General features: G+C 35.7%; 1 protein-coding gene across 1 annotated transcript in view; it reads right to left on the reverse strand.

Annotated features, from left to right (window-relative positions):
• SLC9A2 (solute carrier family 9 member A2) overlaps nucleotides 1–14,279 on the reverse strand; it is a 115,715-nt gene that overhangs the window by 36,688 nt on the left and 64,748 nt on the right. The window contains exon 4 of the mRNA XM_001371353.5: nucleotides 4,339–4,556. Coding sequence (XP_001371390.3) covers nucleotides 4,339–4,556 — 218 coding nt within the window. The remainder of the gene's footprint in view (nucleotides 1–4,338; nucleotides 4,557–14,279) is intronic.

The following is a 14,279-nucleotide window of genomic DNA, read 5'->3' on the forward strand; positions in this document are numbered from 1 at the left end:
TGTGGTTTCAGATAACACTCATATAGCAACCCTAACTGAATCGAGTACCCGCCCTGAATAGCTTTAGCTCCAGAAAGAAGGCAAAGGAAGAAAGAGGTTAAACATCAAAACTACAAAGGAATGGATTATTTTGTGATAATAACTAGCAGTGAAGGGAACTCTTCTTTAGTTATTTATAACATTACCCTGCTACTACATTGCTTCAGATAACTTGTCATGTTTTAGGATGCAAGACCAGCAACATCTACTGGCTTGAGTTCTCCAAATGCCATCCCTGCAACATCAGTTGTTAACCACTAAAATAAATAAATAATCAGGATAAAGCTGTGAGATTTCCCTTTAATAGTGTTCTGAGTTCTCTCAAAGAAGACACTTTCATTTTAGTAAGGATAATCATAAAATTGTTCAAATTACAATTAATTGTAACAATCTCTCCGTCTCGTTTTCTATATTAATTCATAATTATTAGAAACATAATTAAAGTACTAAATTTATTTATAGAATTTATCCTAGAAATTTTAATTTATTTATTTATATTTTTGTTTTATATCTAATATATTTTACATGTATTTTATTTTAATATTTAATATTTTAATTAATAATATTTAATACATTTTAAATATAAATATATTTATTAATCCATTATAGAAATGGAATAAAACATAATAAAATGTGGATTAATCATAAGATCATAGATTAAAAACCTGTTTTTAACAGATGAGGAAACAAAGGGTAACCTAAACAACAAAACCATTATTGAAGGTAGTCAGTCTTGCTCTCCCAGACTTTAAAACATGTTAAAAAATACCATCAAATCTCTCTGGTAGGGGCAAAAGATAAAGAAATCGGTTAATGAAATTAATAGATATACTAGAAATCCCACCAAATGTATGCAATAATGGTTGATAAACTTATAGAAAATAAAAAGTGAGTGGGGAAAGGATAACTTAATGAACACTTGGGAAATTGGTTGTCAATTTAGCAGAAGATGATTTTTGATTCAATTCTTATGTCATCTATCTCAGTGAATTTTCACTGGATGTTCCCCTGCAACCTCATTAAAATGTAAACTCCTTTGGGGTAGGGACAATTTTGTTTTGTCTTTGTGGCTCATCAATGTAATAAAGATACTATAGTGTAAAAAATGGTGAAAGACGATTGCAGCAAATCCTGAACCATATGAAATAATGAAGAATAGAATGAATAAAACCAGGAGAACAATTTATACAAGGACAATGATATTATAATAAAAAACAATTTTGAAAGATCAGAATTCCAATATGATGCAATGACATTAAAAGACTCCAAGCCTTAGAAATAAACAAAATTTTTAATGTAAATAAACATCCCAAGTAACAGAAACACAAAAATTTAAATAACTACAATATTATGGAAATTAATTTACCATGAAAGGAATACCTTAAAGAGCTATAAAAATAATAACAAAATTCATTGGTGGAATAAAATATCTAGAAAAACATGGAAAATGATGAAAAGGGCAGGAAGTAGATTGCAAAGCAAAAATCATGAAATTCATGCAAATTCATCAAACTTATACCAGTTAAAATGTGCACAAAAGTTCTTTAGAACTTTAGGCATAGAATAATCAGAAGTAATTGAATTTAATAACCCAGTTTTCAATAAACTCAAGAGAAAAAATTTCCTGGGAAAGCATACCCTAATCTGGAAATTATTCTGGCAGAAATTAAGTTCAGATCAACATCATATATGATTTAATAAAATAGATTAAAAATAGATATATTTAAGATAATACCACAAAAATTTATAATCATAAAATCATATGTACATCATAGTTTTAAGTAGGGACTGAACTCTTATTGAAACAAAAAATGGGGATGATTAGAAAGGATACAATATAGAATTTCAGTTACATTAAATTGAAAAAAATTTTGCATGAATAAAATTAATGCTAGGAGGTTAATTAGGGAAGTGGTCTTGCTAAAAAAAGATCTGTGCATCAAATTGCTTTGATAAAGGTTTCCTATTTCCAATTTATAGGTAAGTAATAAAAATGTATAAGAGTAAAAGTCATTCCCCAAAAGCATATGAATGAATGGAATGAATAATAAACAGCAGTTTACATTACTAAGTATAAAGCACTGTGCTGACCACTGCAGATACAAGTAGAAAGATACGGCAGTCCATTCTGTCAAGTAGCTCTAATTCGAATGAAATAAAAAACACATGGTCCTGTTGTTCTGAGAAAGGTGGGAACAATACCAGTGACCTATTCTCCCCATCCTTACTGGGATTCTTCTAGTCTGTTCACACTTAACTATCTATTTGACCTTGGACAAGTCACTTAACCTCTTCCTTAATCCATTGGAGAAGAAAATGGCAAACCATCTCAGTATCTTTGCCAAGAAAACCCTATGGACAGCACTGGTGTACTATATAGTCCATAGGGTCACAAAGAGTGAGATATAGCTAAACAAATTAATAACAACAACAAACCCTTAATGCCCTTATCAGTTACCAAATATTCATGAATCTGAAACAAAAATTCAACCAAATTTCAAACTTTGGGGGGATGGGGGGTGTATCCACTAATACTGTACTTATGCTGAATCAATATAGTGGGTGGATAGGGATATGGATAGATAGTCAAAATGCCCGGATTAAAGTCCTTTTGGGGATGATTACCAGCCATGTGATCTTAGGTAAGTCATTCTATTTCTCTTATGCCTCAGTTTTGTTTATTTGTTTGTTTTTTACAACAAGCTAAAAGTTGGCCTCCATGACATTCAAAGTCTTCTTCAGTATTACATTTCTATGCTATCTGTCTCCAGTCTGCATTTACTGTCAAAAATCAGCCTTGCTCAAATATTTGGGTTACTGGGGTCTCACGAAGAGTTTGATGCGACTCTACAACAAAGGTAAAGGACAATTCGAAATAGAACAACTGGGAGTAGCTAGGTAGTAAGTCACTTGACCCCCATTGCCTAGCCCCCACCACTCTTCTGCCTTGGAACCAATCCACAGTATTGATTCCAAGATGGAAGGTGAGGATTTAAATTAAAAAGAAAGTGAATGTGGTAGGAATGAATGCTTTGTGGCAACTAAATTTTAGCCCATTCTCTCCTGGCATCAAGGTGGCATGGGGAAAAGTCTGCCCTCCCCATTCCCATTCCAGAGAGGGGTTGTGTGTTTTGTACTAGCCTTGCTAGATCTTTTCAGTAAATTGTTGTTCAGTCATTTCATTCAGGTCTATGCGACTCCATTTAGGGTTTTTGTAGAAAAGATACAGGAGGAGTTTACCATTTCCTTTTCCAGTTCATTTTATAAAAGAAGAAACTGTGGCAAATGGGGTTAAGTGACTTGCCCAGAGTCAAACAGCTAATAAGTGTCTGAGACCAGATTTGAACTTGGGAAGATGAATATTCCTGACTCCAGTCTCAGCACTCTATCCACTGTGCCATCTAGCTGCCCAGAAGTAAATATTATTTTAGCAAATATCTCTTCATAAAAAAAACTAAATGATATCAACTGGTGGAATGATATTAGGGCACTAGTCTGGGTCAATCAATGATAGCTTGAATCCCCATTACATTACCCATACTTTGTGAAGACCAAGGACTTAAATTTACTTTCAGGACTTCAGAGTTTTTGTTTCATTGCTGTGATGTTCTCTATAGTGAAGATGATATGCAATACCAGGACTAGAAACAGTTCAGAAAGTGAAAAGCATAAGAGGTTTAGAGTCAGATGGCCTGAATTCAGATCCTGCTTCTATTGCTTACTGTCTGTGTGACTTGAGGAAGTTGTCACCTCCCTGGACCTTATTTTCCTTCTCTGTACAATGCGGGGTGGCTTAGAGTATATGATATTTGAGTCCAGGAGCTCCTCCACTCCATGATGAGTTATTAGATTTAGGAATTTAAGAGTTTACTTAAGAGTTCATGAATAAATTGTTTTGTTGTTTTTCAATCATTTTCATTGTGTCCAAGTCTCCATGACTGCATCTGAGTTTTTCTTGGCAGAGATAGTAGAACAATTTGTCATTTCCTTCTCCAGCTATTATTACAGACAACGAAACTGAGGAAAGCAGGATTAACTTATTTGCTTAGGGTCACATAGCTAAGAAATACTAAGGCCACATCTGAACTCAAGAAAATGAATCTCTGCACTCTATCCACCTAGCTGCTCCAGTAAACTGGAAGGACATTTCAATTTATTTTAAGCTAGAATTCATGAAGTTACTTTTCTACTCTCATTTATTTAGCCTTAGGTACTTCTCAAACTTCTTTTTTTAATAATGAAAAGAATGTTCCTGGTCTATGATTGTAACCATCATCTAGACTACCAAGAGCTAATTACCTAGTGCACGCCAGATCAAACAGAAGATCAGGGTGAAGCAGACAAAGGCCCAGTTCCATTCGTGATTTTTTCCCACCGTCGACACTCCCATAAAGATGAAGATCAGGGTCTCACTGACACTGCTCAGCATCTTCATGAAATACTTGATAGTTGTATAAGATTTTTGAGATACATTTTCTTCCACATATTTATTCATGGTCATAGCACAAGCTGTGATCCTGAAAGAAGAAATGAACCTTAAGTTTGAAAACAACAGTAATAATAGTCTTGAGGTCATCCCGCTACTTAGTTCACATTAAAATGTCCTCAGTTCTAAATATCAAGAAATTAATCACTCAACAATTTATTAAAAGGATATTCAGTTGCATCTTTTCACCATTAGTGTCATTTTATTGATACAACAAAATAAAATTTAGATTGATTTTCTTCCCAAAAAAAGATTTCCTGGACTATTCTAAGAAGAATGTTTATTCTGAATTCAGATTCTGAAAGTAGCAAACAAAGTTCCCTAATCCCAAATTAAAATATTCTTGATTTTACAAAGCACTTTTATATTTTTCATGAGAATGATCTCCCCCTTCTGCATAGAATTTTTATTTTATTTTCATTTTTAAAACTCCCAGATTAGGGTTCAACTGGGTAGCTCAGTGGACTGACAACCAGGCCTAGAGATGAGAGGTCCTGGGTTCAAACCTGACCTCAGATATTCCCCAGCTGAGTTACCCAGGGCAAGTCACTTAACTCCCCTTGCCTAGCCCTTAGCACTCTTCTGCCTTGGAACCAATTCACAGTATTGATTCTAAGATGGAAGGTCAGGATTTAAAAAAAAAAACAAACAAAAAAACAAAAAACTCCCAGAGTAGTAAGTTAAAATGAGCTTTGAACTTAACTCATCAGTAAGGCAATTGAGCATTTATTAAAAACTTCTTATGTATCAGAAATTAAGCTATGAATCAGTGATAACAAAGACAAAAAGCAAACTCTGTCTGATCTCAATGAGCTCCCATTCTGTCTGTCTCTACACATACTGAGATGATCACACTAGAGTCTTCCAAAGGAGATAATTTGATATAAGACATCTTATATAATTTTTTACCCATTTTACCCATTTTATTTACCCATTTTATTAACTTCATTGTAATATATGACTCAGAGGTAAGCAATGCAATAATTTTTAAAATTCTGTAAATTATGTGTTTCTGTTTATTTTAGAAGTTGAGATAAGAGGCGGAGTCAAGATGGCATGTAGAGGCAGGAAAAGTTCAGACCTCTGTAAACCCTTCCTTACCAATTATAAACTAAATGCTCCCAGGAAATTGAAAATCAAACCTAACAACAGGACAGAGCCAAGGTTCCCTCCTGCTGGACTCAACTTAAAATGTAGGCCCCCAAAAGCCTGAATTGGAAAACACTACAGTTTAAGGGGAAGGAAGAAGGAATGTCTCAGGCCCCTCCCCCATCTTGAGCACTAAGCCTCCAGTGGCAGCTGGAACTTCTGGGCTGGCAAGGGTGATGGTCTGATGGAAGTACCTTGCAGGCAAAGATGTGCCAGGCTCAGAGTGTCGACACAGGCGGTGGGGAGGCAGCTGGAGAAGAAGCGCAGAGCACAAGAGGGGGAAGCCTACTTGGAGCAGCGGAGACACTCCATATTTCTCCCCCTTCTCAATGTTTTGGCCTCAGGGCACATCCAGCTCAACCCAGCTGGACTTAATCCCATCAAAGCCTTAAGAGGGCAGGGAAGCTCAAGCTCCAACACCCCTTCCCTACAGACTGCACTGAGACATTTGCTGACTAAGCTCCAAGGGGGATGGCTGACAGAAAAGCCCCAAACCACAGATTCAACAAAAAAAAAATAAGAGGACCAAAAGTGCAGCCAAATGCAGGGAATAAAAGATGGGGTAAATATGAGCAAACAACAGAAAAAGAAAAAAAAGAAATTACAATTGACAGCTTCTATACAGGTAATGAACAAAGAGCAAAGAGAACAGAGAAGGATGAGGGAACACAAAGCAAAAAAAACAGAAACCCCAACCAATTGGATACAGGCTTTGAAAGAACTCAAAATACAATTCGAAACACAATTAAGAGAGGCTGAAGACAACTGGGAAAAGAACTTAAAAAGCAAGATAAGTCACCTGGAAACAGAAAATAATGTCTTGAAAGGAAAAATTAAATAGCTTGAAAATGAGGCAAAGGAGATGAAAGAAAATCAGACCAGAAGGAGAAGGATGATCAAGAAGCCAGGGATGAAATTCAGTCTTTAAAAATCAGAATACAACAATTGAAATCAAGACCTAACAAGGCAGCATGAAACTATAAAACAAAATCAAAAGAATGAAAAAATTTAGGCATATATGAAACACTTCATTCACAAAACAAAAGATTTAGAAAAGCATTCCAGGAGAGACAACTTAAGAATCATTGGTCAACCAGAAGACCATGACAAAAGAAAAAGCCTGAACATCATCCTACAGGAAATGATCCAAGAAAACTGCCCTGACATTCTAGAGTAAGAGGGAAAAGTGGAGATTGAAAGAATCCACAGATCACCTCCTGTACTTAATCCCCAACTGATAACACCCAAGAATGTTATAACCAAACTCAGGAACTATCAGACCAAGTAAAAAATACTACAAGCTTCTAAGAAGAAGTCATTCAGATACCATGGAACCACAGAGAGGATAAAATAGGATTTGCCTGCATCTACACTGAAAGACCAAAAGGCATGGAATATGATATTCCAGAAAGCAAGGGAACTAGGTCTACAACCAAGAATCAACTACCCAGCAAAACGGACTATATTCTTACGGGGGAAAGTATGGTCATTTAACAAAATAGAAGAATTCCAAGCATTTGTAAAGAAAAGACCAGACCTGAACAGAAAATTTTATTCCCAAACACAGAACTCAAGAGAATCATCAAAAGGTAATTAAAAAAGAGGGAAAAAAGAAAAACAAAGCAAACAAAAGAAACAACAACTTTTTTAAAGAGACCCAATAACTTAAAAATGATATGTATCCCTATAAGAACAGAGGTTATTGGTAACTCTTAAAAGTTGTTATTACCACCTGGGCAGCTAGAAGAATTACACTTAGAGGGAACAGTGACAAACTGTATAGGATGAAATGCCAAGACATAAATATGTATATAGATATATGTATGCATAAATACATATCTGTGTGTGTGTATACAACTAGAGCTAAAAGAAGAAGTTAATACTAAAAAAATGGGAAAAGAAATGAAAGGGGGTAAATTTATATACCACAAAGAAGTACATACATGGTTAGAAAGGGGAAAACATCTCCAATGGGAATAAACTAGAAGCCTTCCCAATAAGATCAGGAGTGAAACAAGGATGCCCATTATCACCTCTATTATTTAACATTGTACTAGAAACACTAGCAAGGGCAATTAGAGAAGAAAAAAAATAGAAGGCATTAAAATTGGCAAAGAGGAGATCAAGATATCAGTCTTTGCAGATGATATGATGGTCTACTTAAAGAATCCTAGAGAATCAACTAAAAAGCTAGTGGAAATAATCAACAACTTTAGCAAAGTTGCAGGATACAAAATAAACCCACATAAGTCATCAGCAATCCTATATATCTCCAACACATCTCAGCAGCAAGAATTAGAAAGAGAAATTCCATTTAAAATCACCCTAGACAATATAAAATACTTGGGAATTTATCTGCCGAGACAAACACAAGAACTATATGAACACAACTACAAAACACTTTCCACACAGTTAAAACTAGATATAAACAATTGGAAAAAATCGATTGCTCATGGGTAGGACGAGCTAACATAATAAAAATAAACATCCTACCCAAAGTTATTTACTTATTTAGTGCCATACCCATCGAACTACCAAATAACTTTTTTATTTTTACTGAATTAGAAAAAACCATAACAAAATTCATTTGGAAAAACAAAACATCAAGGAAACCTAGGGAAATCATGAAAAAAATGAGAAGGAAGGAGGCCTTGCAGTCCCAGATCTCAAATTATACTATAAAGCAGTGGTCATCAAAACAATTTGGTACTGGCTAAGAGACAGAAAGGAGGATCAGTGGAATAGACTTGGGGTAAATGACCTCAGAAGACAGTCTATGATAAGCCCAAAGATCCCGGTTTGGGATTAAAATCCACTATTTGATAAAAACTGCTGGGAAAATTGGAAGACAGTATGTGAGAAATTAGGCTTGGATCAACATCTCATACCCTACACCAAGATAAACTCAAAATGGGTGAATAACTTGAACATTGTGAATTTCAAAACTACTCAACCCTATTCAAACCATTCTTTAGAAGATGGTATTTCCTGATCAATAACAATAGAGATACTTGGAATAACAGAATCAGGTCTTGGAAACTACAATCTCCACCCTACTCAGGGTAACAAGATTTAGGAAGGGCTGCAGCAAAATTCAAGATTTAATTATTTGAGAATATGGCCTTCAACAGACATGTGCAAAAAGGACAGACCTCTGGGCGGTCCTAGGTTAAGCTACAGCCACCATTGGCACAGGTGAGACACAGGAAGTGAGGTAGAGGACAGCTCAGGAGTTCTGGGGACTTCCTGTGTGGAGGGAGAAAGTTGGTTGGAGCTGGTGCTTGGAGTGGAGGAGCCCTCAGACTGTTTCTCCATTTTGGTCATGTGAGTGATAGGGACTGATCTCTTTTCTTTGCCTCGGCTATCCAGGGCCTTGGGCCTTTGGCTCAGCTTAAGCAGGGTGGGTATTTAAGCCCTATTTCCTTCTCTCCTTTTTTCCTCTCTCTCTCTCTCCCTCTAATACTTTTCTTCCTCCTATTTGTAATTAAGACACCATAAAAAAGGTTGACAGCTGACTTGAGTTTTCATTTAGGAATTACATAGCTGAATTCCTTGGCGACCTTAAATTAATCTATATCAATCTTTTTAAAGTGATTTCCATATCACAACATAAAGAAGGAAACTATAAGTAAATTAGGTGAACACAGAATAGTATACATGTCAGACCTTTGGGGAGGAAAAGATTTTAAAACCTAGCAAGAGCTAGAAAAAATCACAAGGTGTAAAAGAAGTAATTTTGATTACATCAAATTAAAAAGTTTTTATACAAACAAAACCAATACAACCAAAATTAGAAGTGAAACAACCAATTGGGAAGCAATCTTCATTACAAAAACCTCTGACAAAGGTCTAATTACTCAATTTTATAAAGAGTTAAATCAGTTGTACAAACAATCAAGCCATTCTCCAACTGATAAATGGGCAAGGGGCATGAATAGGTAATTTTCAGTTAAAGAAATCAAAATTATTAATAAGCACATGAAAAAGTGTTCTAAATCTCTTATAATCAGAGAGATGCAAATAAAAACAACTCTGAGGTACCACCTCACACTTAGCAGATTGTTCAACATGACAGCAACGGAAAGTAATGAATGCTGGAAGGGATGCGGCAAACTCCGGACATTAATGCATTGCTGGTGGAGTTGTGAATTGGTCCAACCATTCTGGAGGGCAATTTGGAACTATGCACAAAGGGTGACAAAAGACTGTCTGCCCTTTGATCCAGTCATGGCACTGCTGGGTTTGTACCCCAAAGAGATAATAAAGAAAGAACATGTACAAGAATATTTATAGCTGCACTCTTTGTAGTGGCAGAAAATTGGAAAATGAGGGGATGCCCTTCAATTAGGGAATGGCTGAAGAAATTGTGCTATATGTTGGTGATGGAATACTAACTATTGTGATCAAAGGAATAATAAAGTGGAGGAATTCCATGGGGACTGGAACAACCTCCAGGAATTGATGCAGAGTGAGAGGAACAGAACTAGGAGAACATTGTACACAGAGACGGATATACTGTGGTATAATCGAATGTAATGGACTTCTCCATTAGTGGCAATGCGGTGATCCTGAACAACTTGGAGGGATCTACTAGAATGAATCCAGAGGAAATCCACATCCAGAGGAAAAACTGTGGGAATAGAAACACAGAAGAAAAACAACTGCTTGATTACATGGGTCGAGGGGGATATGGTTAGGGATGTAGACTCTAAATGAACATCCTAATGCAAACACCAACAACATGGAAATAGGTTCTGATCAAGGACACATGTAATACCCAGTGAAATTGCACATCAGTTATGGGAAAGGTGGGCGTAGGGGAGGGAGGGAAAGAATATGATTCTTGTAACCCAGGAATAATGTTCTATATTGACTAAATATATTAATTAAAAAAAAGAAGTTGAGATAGGCCATATTCTTTCCATATTCCTCTCTGACTTCATTACCTAGTCTTTATGTGACATGCCAGGAGATCTGACTTCTATTTTTCCCCTGCATTACAATTGAAAAGATTGTATCATCCTTATGGACATAGGGGAATTTGTGTACATTAAGAATATAATATGTTTTGTGACCCTTCAACTAGAGGTCCTGCAAGTTAAAGCCATAAGTCTTGCTTTTTTGAAAAAAAAAATTCTGCCTAAAAAGTTTTGCTTTTCATTTATGTATACATATTGCTTTTATCCTCCATATAAAAATACTTAGTCTAACAAATAGTCATCAACCCACTCATCCATAATGAGCAATTACTATCCTATCCAGAAAGAACAGTAGTAATGAATACAAAGTTCATGTGTTTTGCTTGATATCATGAGTTGACTAAATTCAATAAAGAGCAATTTAGTGTTGCAAAAGAGCAATAGATTGGGATTTTAATAGAAAAAAGCTCAACTTCATGTTCTATGACCATGGGCAAGTAATTTCACTTCCTTCATATCATTGAGCCTTAGTTTCTTCATCTATAAAAGAAAAGGGCAGTCTCAGGTCTTTTACCAACTCTAATGTTTCATGTTTTTAAAACTATTGAATATCCATCATCTGGATAAAGCATTGTTCCAGGAGTTGCCGGATATGTAGTATATGGTAGACAAGAAGTAGACAAGACAAAAGAGTGGCAATGGAAACAACAGCCACTAAATAATCATCTTTGAATGTTGGAAAATGTAATGAATGAGCTTAGTTCTAAGGAAAAGACAATAAAAGGTTCAACCCTTACTTCTTTTCCACGATGGAGGCCTGTGGTTATGTAACTGAATATAATGCTAGACTTTTTCAAAGTGTTGGTTAGTTTTCCTGAAAAGCTTTCCTCCTCTCCTTTTTTATACTTTGTTTTAAGATATAGCTCACTGGGAGGTGGGGAGAAAAGAGGAAGGCTGTATTGTTAAATGTGGATAATAATAAATGAGATATCAAATTAAAACTTCAAAAGAGAAGGAGGGGAAAGGCAATCAAAAACTCTAAAAGAAAATTTTAATCTGTGTGGGGAGATAAAGGGATGGATTAAAAGCTTGGAAACAAATCAATAGCACATTGTAGAACAAATGTCATTAACTATGTGCAAAGTACATTGGCAGAATGTAAAGTAAATATGGCAGATATTTTCAGCAGCTGGGGTTTAGAAATAATAATAGCTCACTATTATATGACAGGTTAAGGTTTACAATGAAAGGAAAGTACTCTTAATGTTACCATCCCTATTTTGTAGAAAACTATAACTCAGAATGTTAAAGAGATGATCCTAGGCTTACAAAAAGGAGCTGAAATAGGCCAATAATGATATTGTAAACTTAATGATGGGAAAAGATTGCTTCAACAGACTGGATTAAGAATCCCTTCATGTCCACACATGGGTAAAATGGGGATGGTAAAAGAAAAGAGACAATCTTCTTTCCACTTCTTCACCAAAACCAAGAGCTTCCTCATTCAAAGTCTTCAATATAAACAACGACTTTATCCCTCACCCATTGCTGATTGGGTGGCTCCTTCCCGAAACTCTATTTCAGGAGGGCACCCAAGCCATCCATGGCTCATTGCTCTCCACTTTTCACTCCAGACCTTCTCTACCAAACTCCTGCTTCAGGGAGATATGACAAAAATATAGATAAGACTAATAAGAATCAATCTTGATATTCTCAGTAGACAACTATAGAAACTAAGACATAGTTCTTGTAACTATTAACACTTTCATCCTCCCTAAAATATGGTTTCCTCTTTGAACATGCAATAGTTGCCATTACTATCAGTTCTACTGATACTTTTATATCTGAATCTTTTATAAGTTTTGAACAACAAACATAATTTCACTTAATGCTCACACCAATACTATGTGCTATTAACTTATTTTATAAAAGGAACACATAAACCAAGTTAAATGACTTCTCCAAAGTTAAAAAAGTAATTAATATTTATTAAATATTAAATAAGATTTAAATTTAAATGAAATAATAATAAATATTAATTATCAGGCAGTGTCATAAACAATAGAAATACAAAAAAAGTACAAAGATAGTTCTTGCCCTCAAAGACCTGACAACCTAATGGGAGAGTGATATGTAAACAAATATATGTTTGTGTGTATATATATGTATATATAATAAGGTATATACAGGATAAATAGGAAATAACTAACAAAGGGAAGGCACTGGAATTAAGAGAGAATGAGGATTTATGTAGCACTTATCATGTGCCAAGCACTATGCTAAGCACTTTACAAATATTATCTCATTTGACCCTCAAAACAACATGAGAGTTAAGTGCTATTATTATCCCTATTTTATAGTTGAGGAATCTGAAAAAAAAAAAACATAAGTTAAATGACTTGATCAAGGTCTAATAAGTGTCTGAGGCCAGATTTTTTGCACTCAGACTCCTAACACTCTATCCACTATGTATAAGATGTGATTCCATATCATGGTTTTTCATATTTCCAAATTCAACATTCCATCTCATATATTGCTTTAAAAAAAAAAAAACCCAGGGGGCAGCTGGGTAGCTCAGTGGATTGAGTGTCAGGCCTAGAGATGGGAGGTCCTAGGTTCAAATCTGGCCTCAGACACTTCCCAGCTGTGTGACCTTGGGCAAGTCACTTGACCCCCATTGCCTAGCCCTTACCACTCTTCTGCCTTGGAGCCAATACACAGTATTGACTCCAAGACGGAAGGTAAGAGTTTAAAAAAAAAAAAAACCAACAAACCTTCCCTTCAGTCTTAGAATCAATACTGTGTATTGGGTCTAAGATAGAAGATCAATAAGGGCTAGTCAATGGGATTTAAATTACTTGGCCAGAGTCCCACAGCTAGGAAGTGTCTGAGGCTTGATTTGGACCCAGGATTTCCTATCCTAGCCTGGGCTCTCATACCACCAAGCCACTCAGTTGCCCCCATATATTGCTTTTTTTCTCTTTTTTTTTTTTTCAGTTTGAATATTTTTCCATGGTTACATGATTCATATTCTCCCCCCTGCCCTTTCCCTCTCTTCTCCCAGAGCTGACAAGCAATTCCGCTGGGTTATACATGTATCAAGGTTCAAAATCTATTTCCATGTTATTCATATCTGCAGGAGAGTGACCTTTTAACATCAAAACCCTAATCATATCCCTATTGAACGATGTGATCAATCATATGTTTTCCTTCTGTGATTCTGTTCCCATAGTTCTTTCTCTGGATGTGGATAGTGTTTTTTCTCATAAGTCCCTCCAAATTGTCCTGGATCATTGCATTGTTGCTAGTAGAGAAGTCCATTACATTTACAGTGTATCAGTTTCTGTATACAATGTTCTCCTGATACTGCTCCTCTCACTCTGCATCAATTTCTGGAGGTTGTTCCAATTTCAATGGAATTCCTTCAGTTGATTATTCCTTTCAGCACAATATTATTCCATCACCATCAGATACCACAATTTGTTAAGCTATTCCCCGATCAATGAACATCCCCTCATTTTCCAATTTTTTGCCACCACAAAGAGCGCAGCTATAAATATTTTTGTACAAGTCTTTCCCCTTATTATCTCTTTGGAGTACAAACCCAGCAGTGCTATGGCTGGATCAAAGGGCAAGCATTCTTTTAAGGTCCTTTGTGCATACTTCCAAATTGCCCTCCAGAATGG

The sequence above is a fragment of the Monodelphis domestica genome, chromosome 8, assembly GCF_027887165.1.
Source record: "Monodelphis domestica isolate mMonDom1 chromosome 8, mMonDom1.pri, whole genome shotgun sequence".
In the NCBI taxonomy this organism is placed as follows: domain Eukaryota; kingdom Metazoa; phylum Chordata; class Mammalia; order Didelphimorphia; family Didelphidae; genus Monodelphis; species Monodelphis domestica.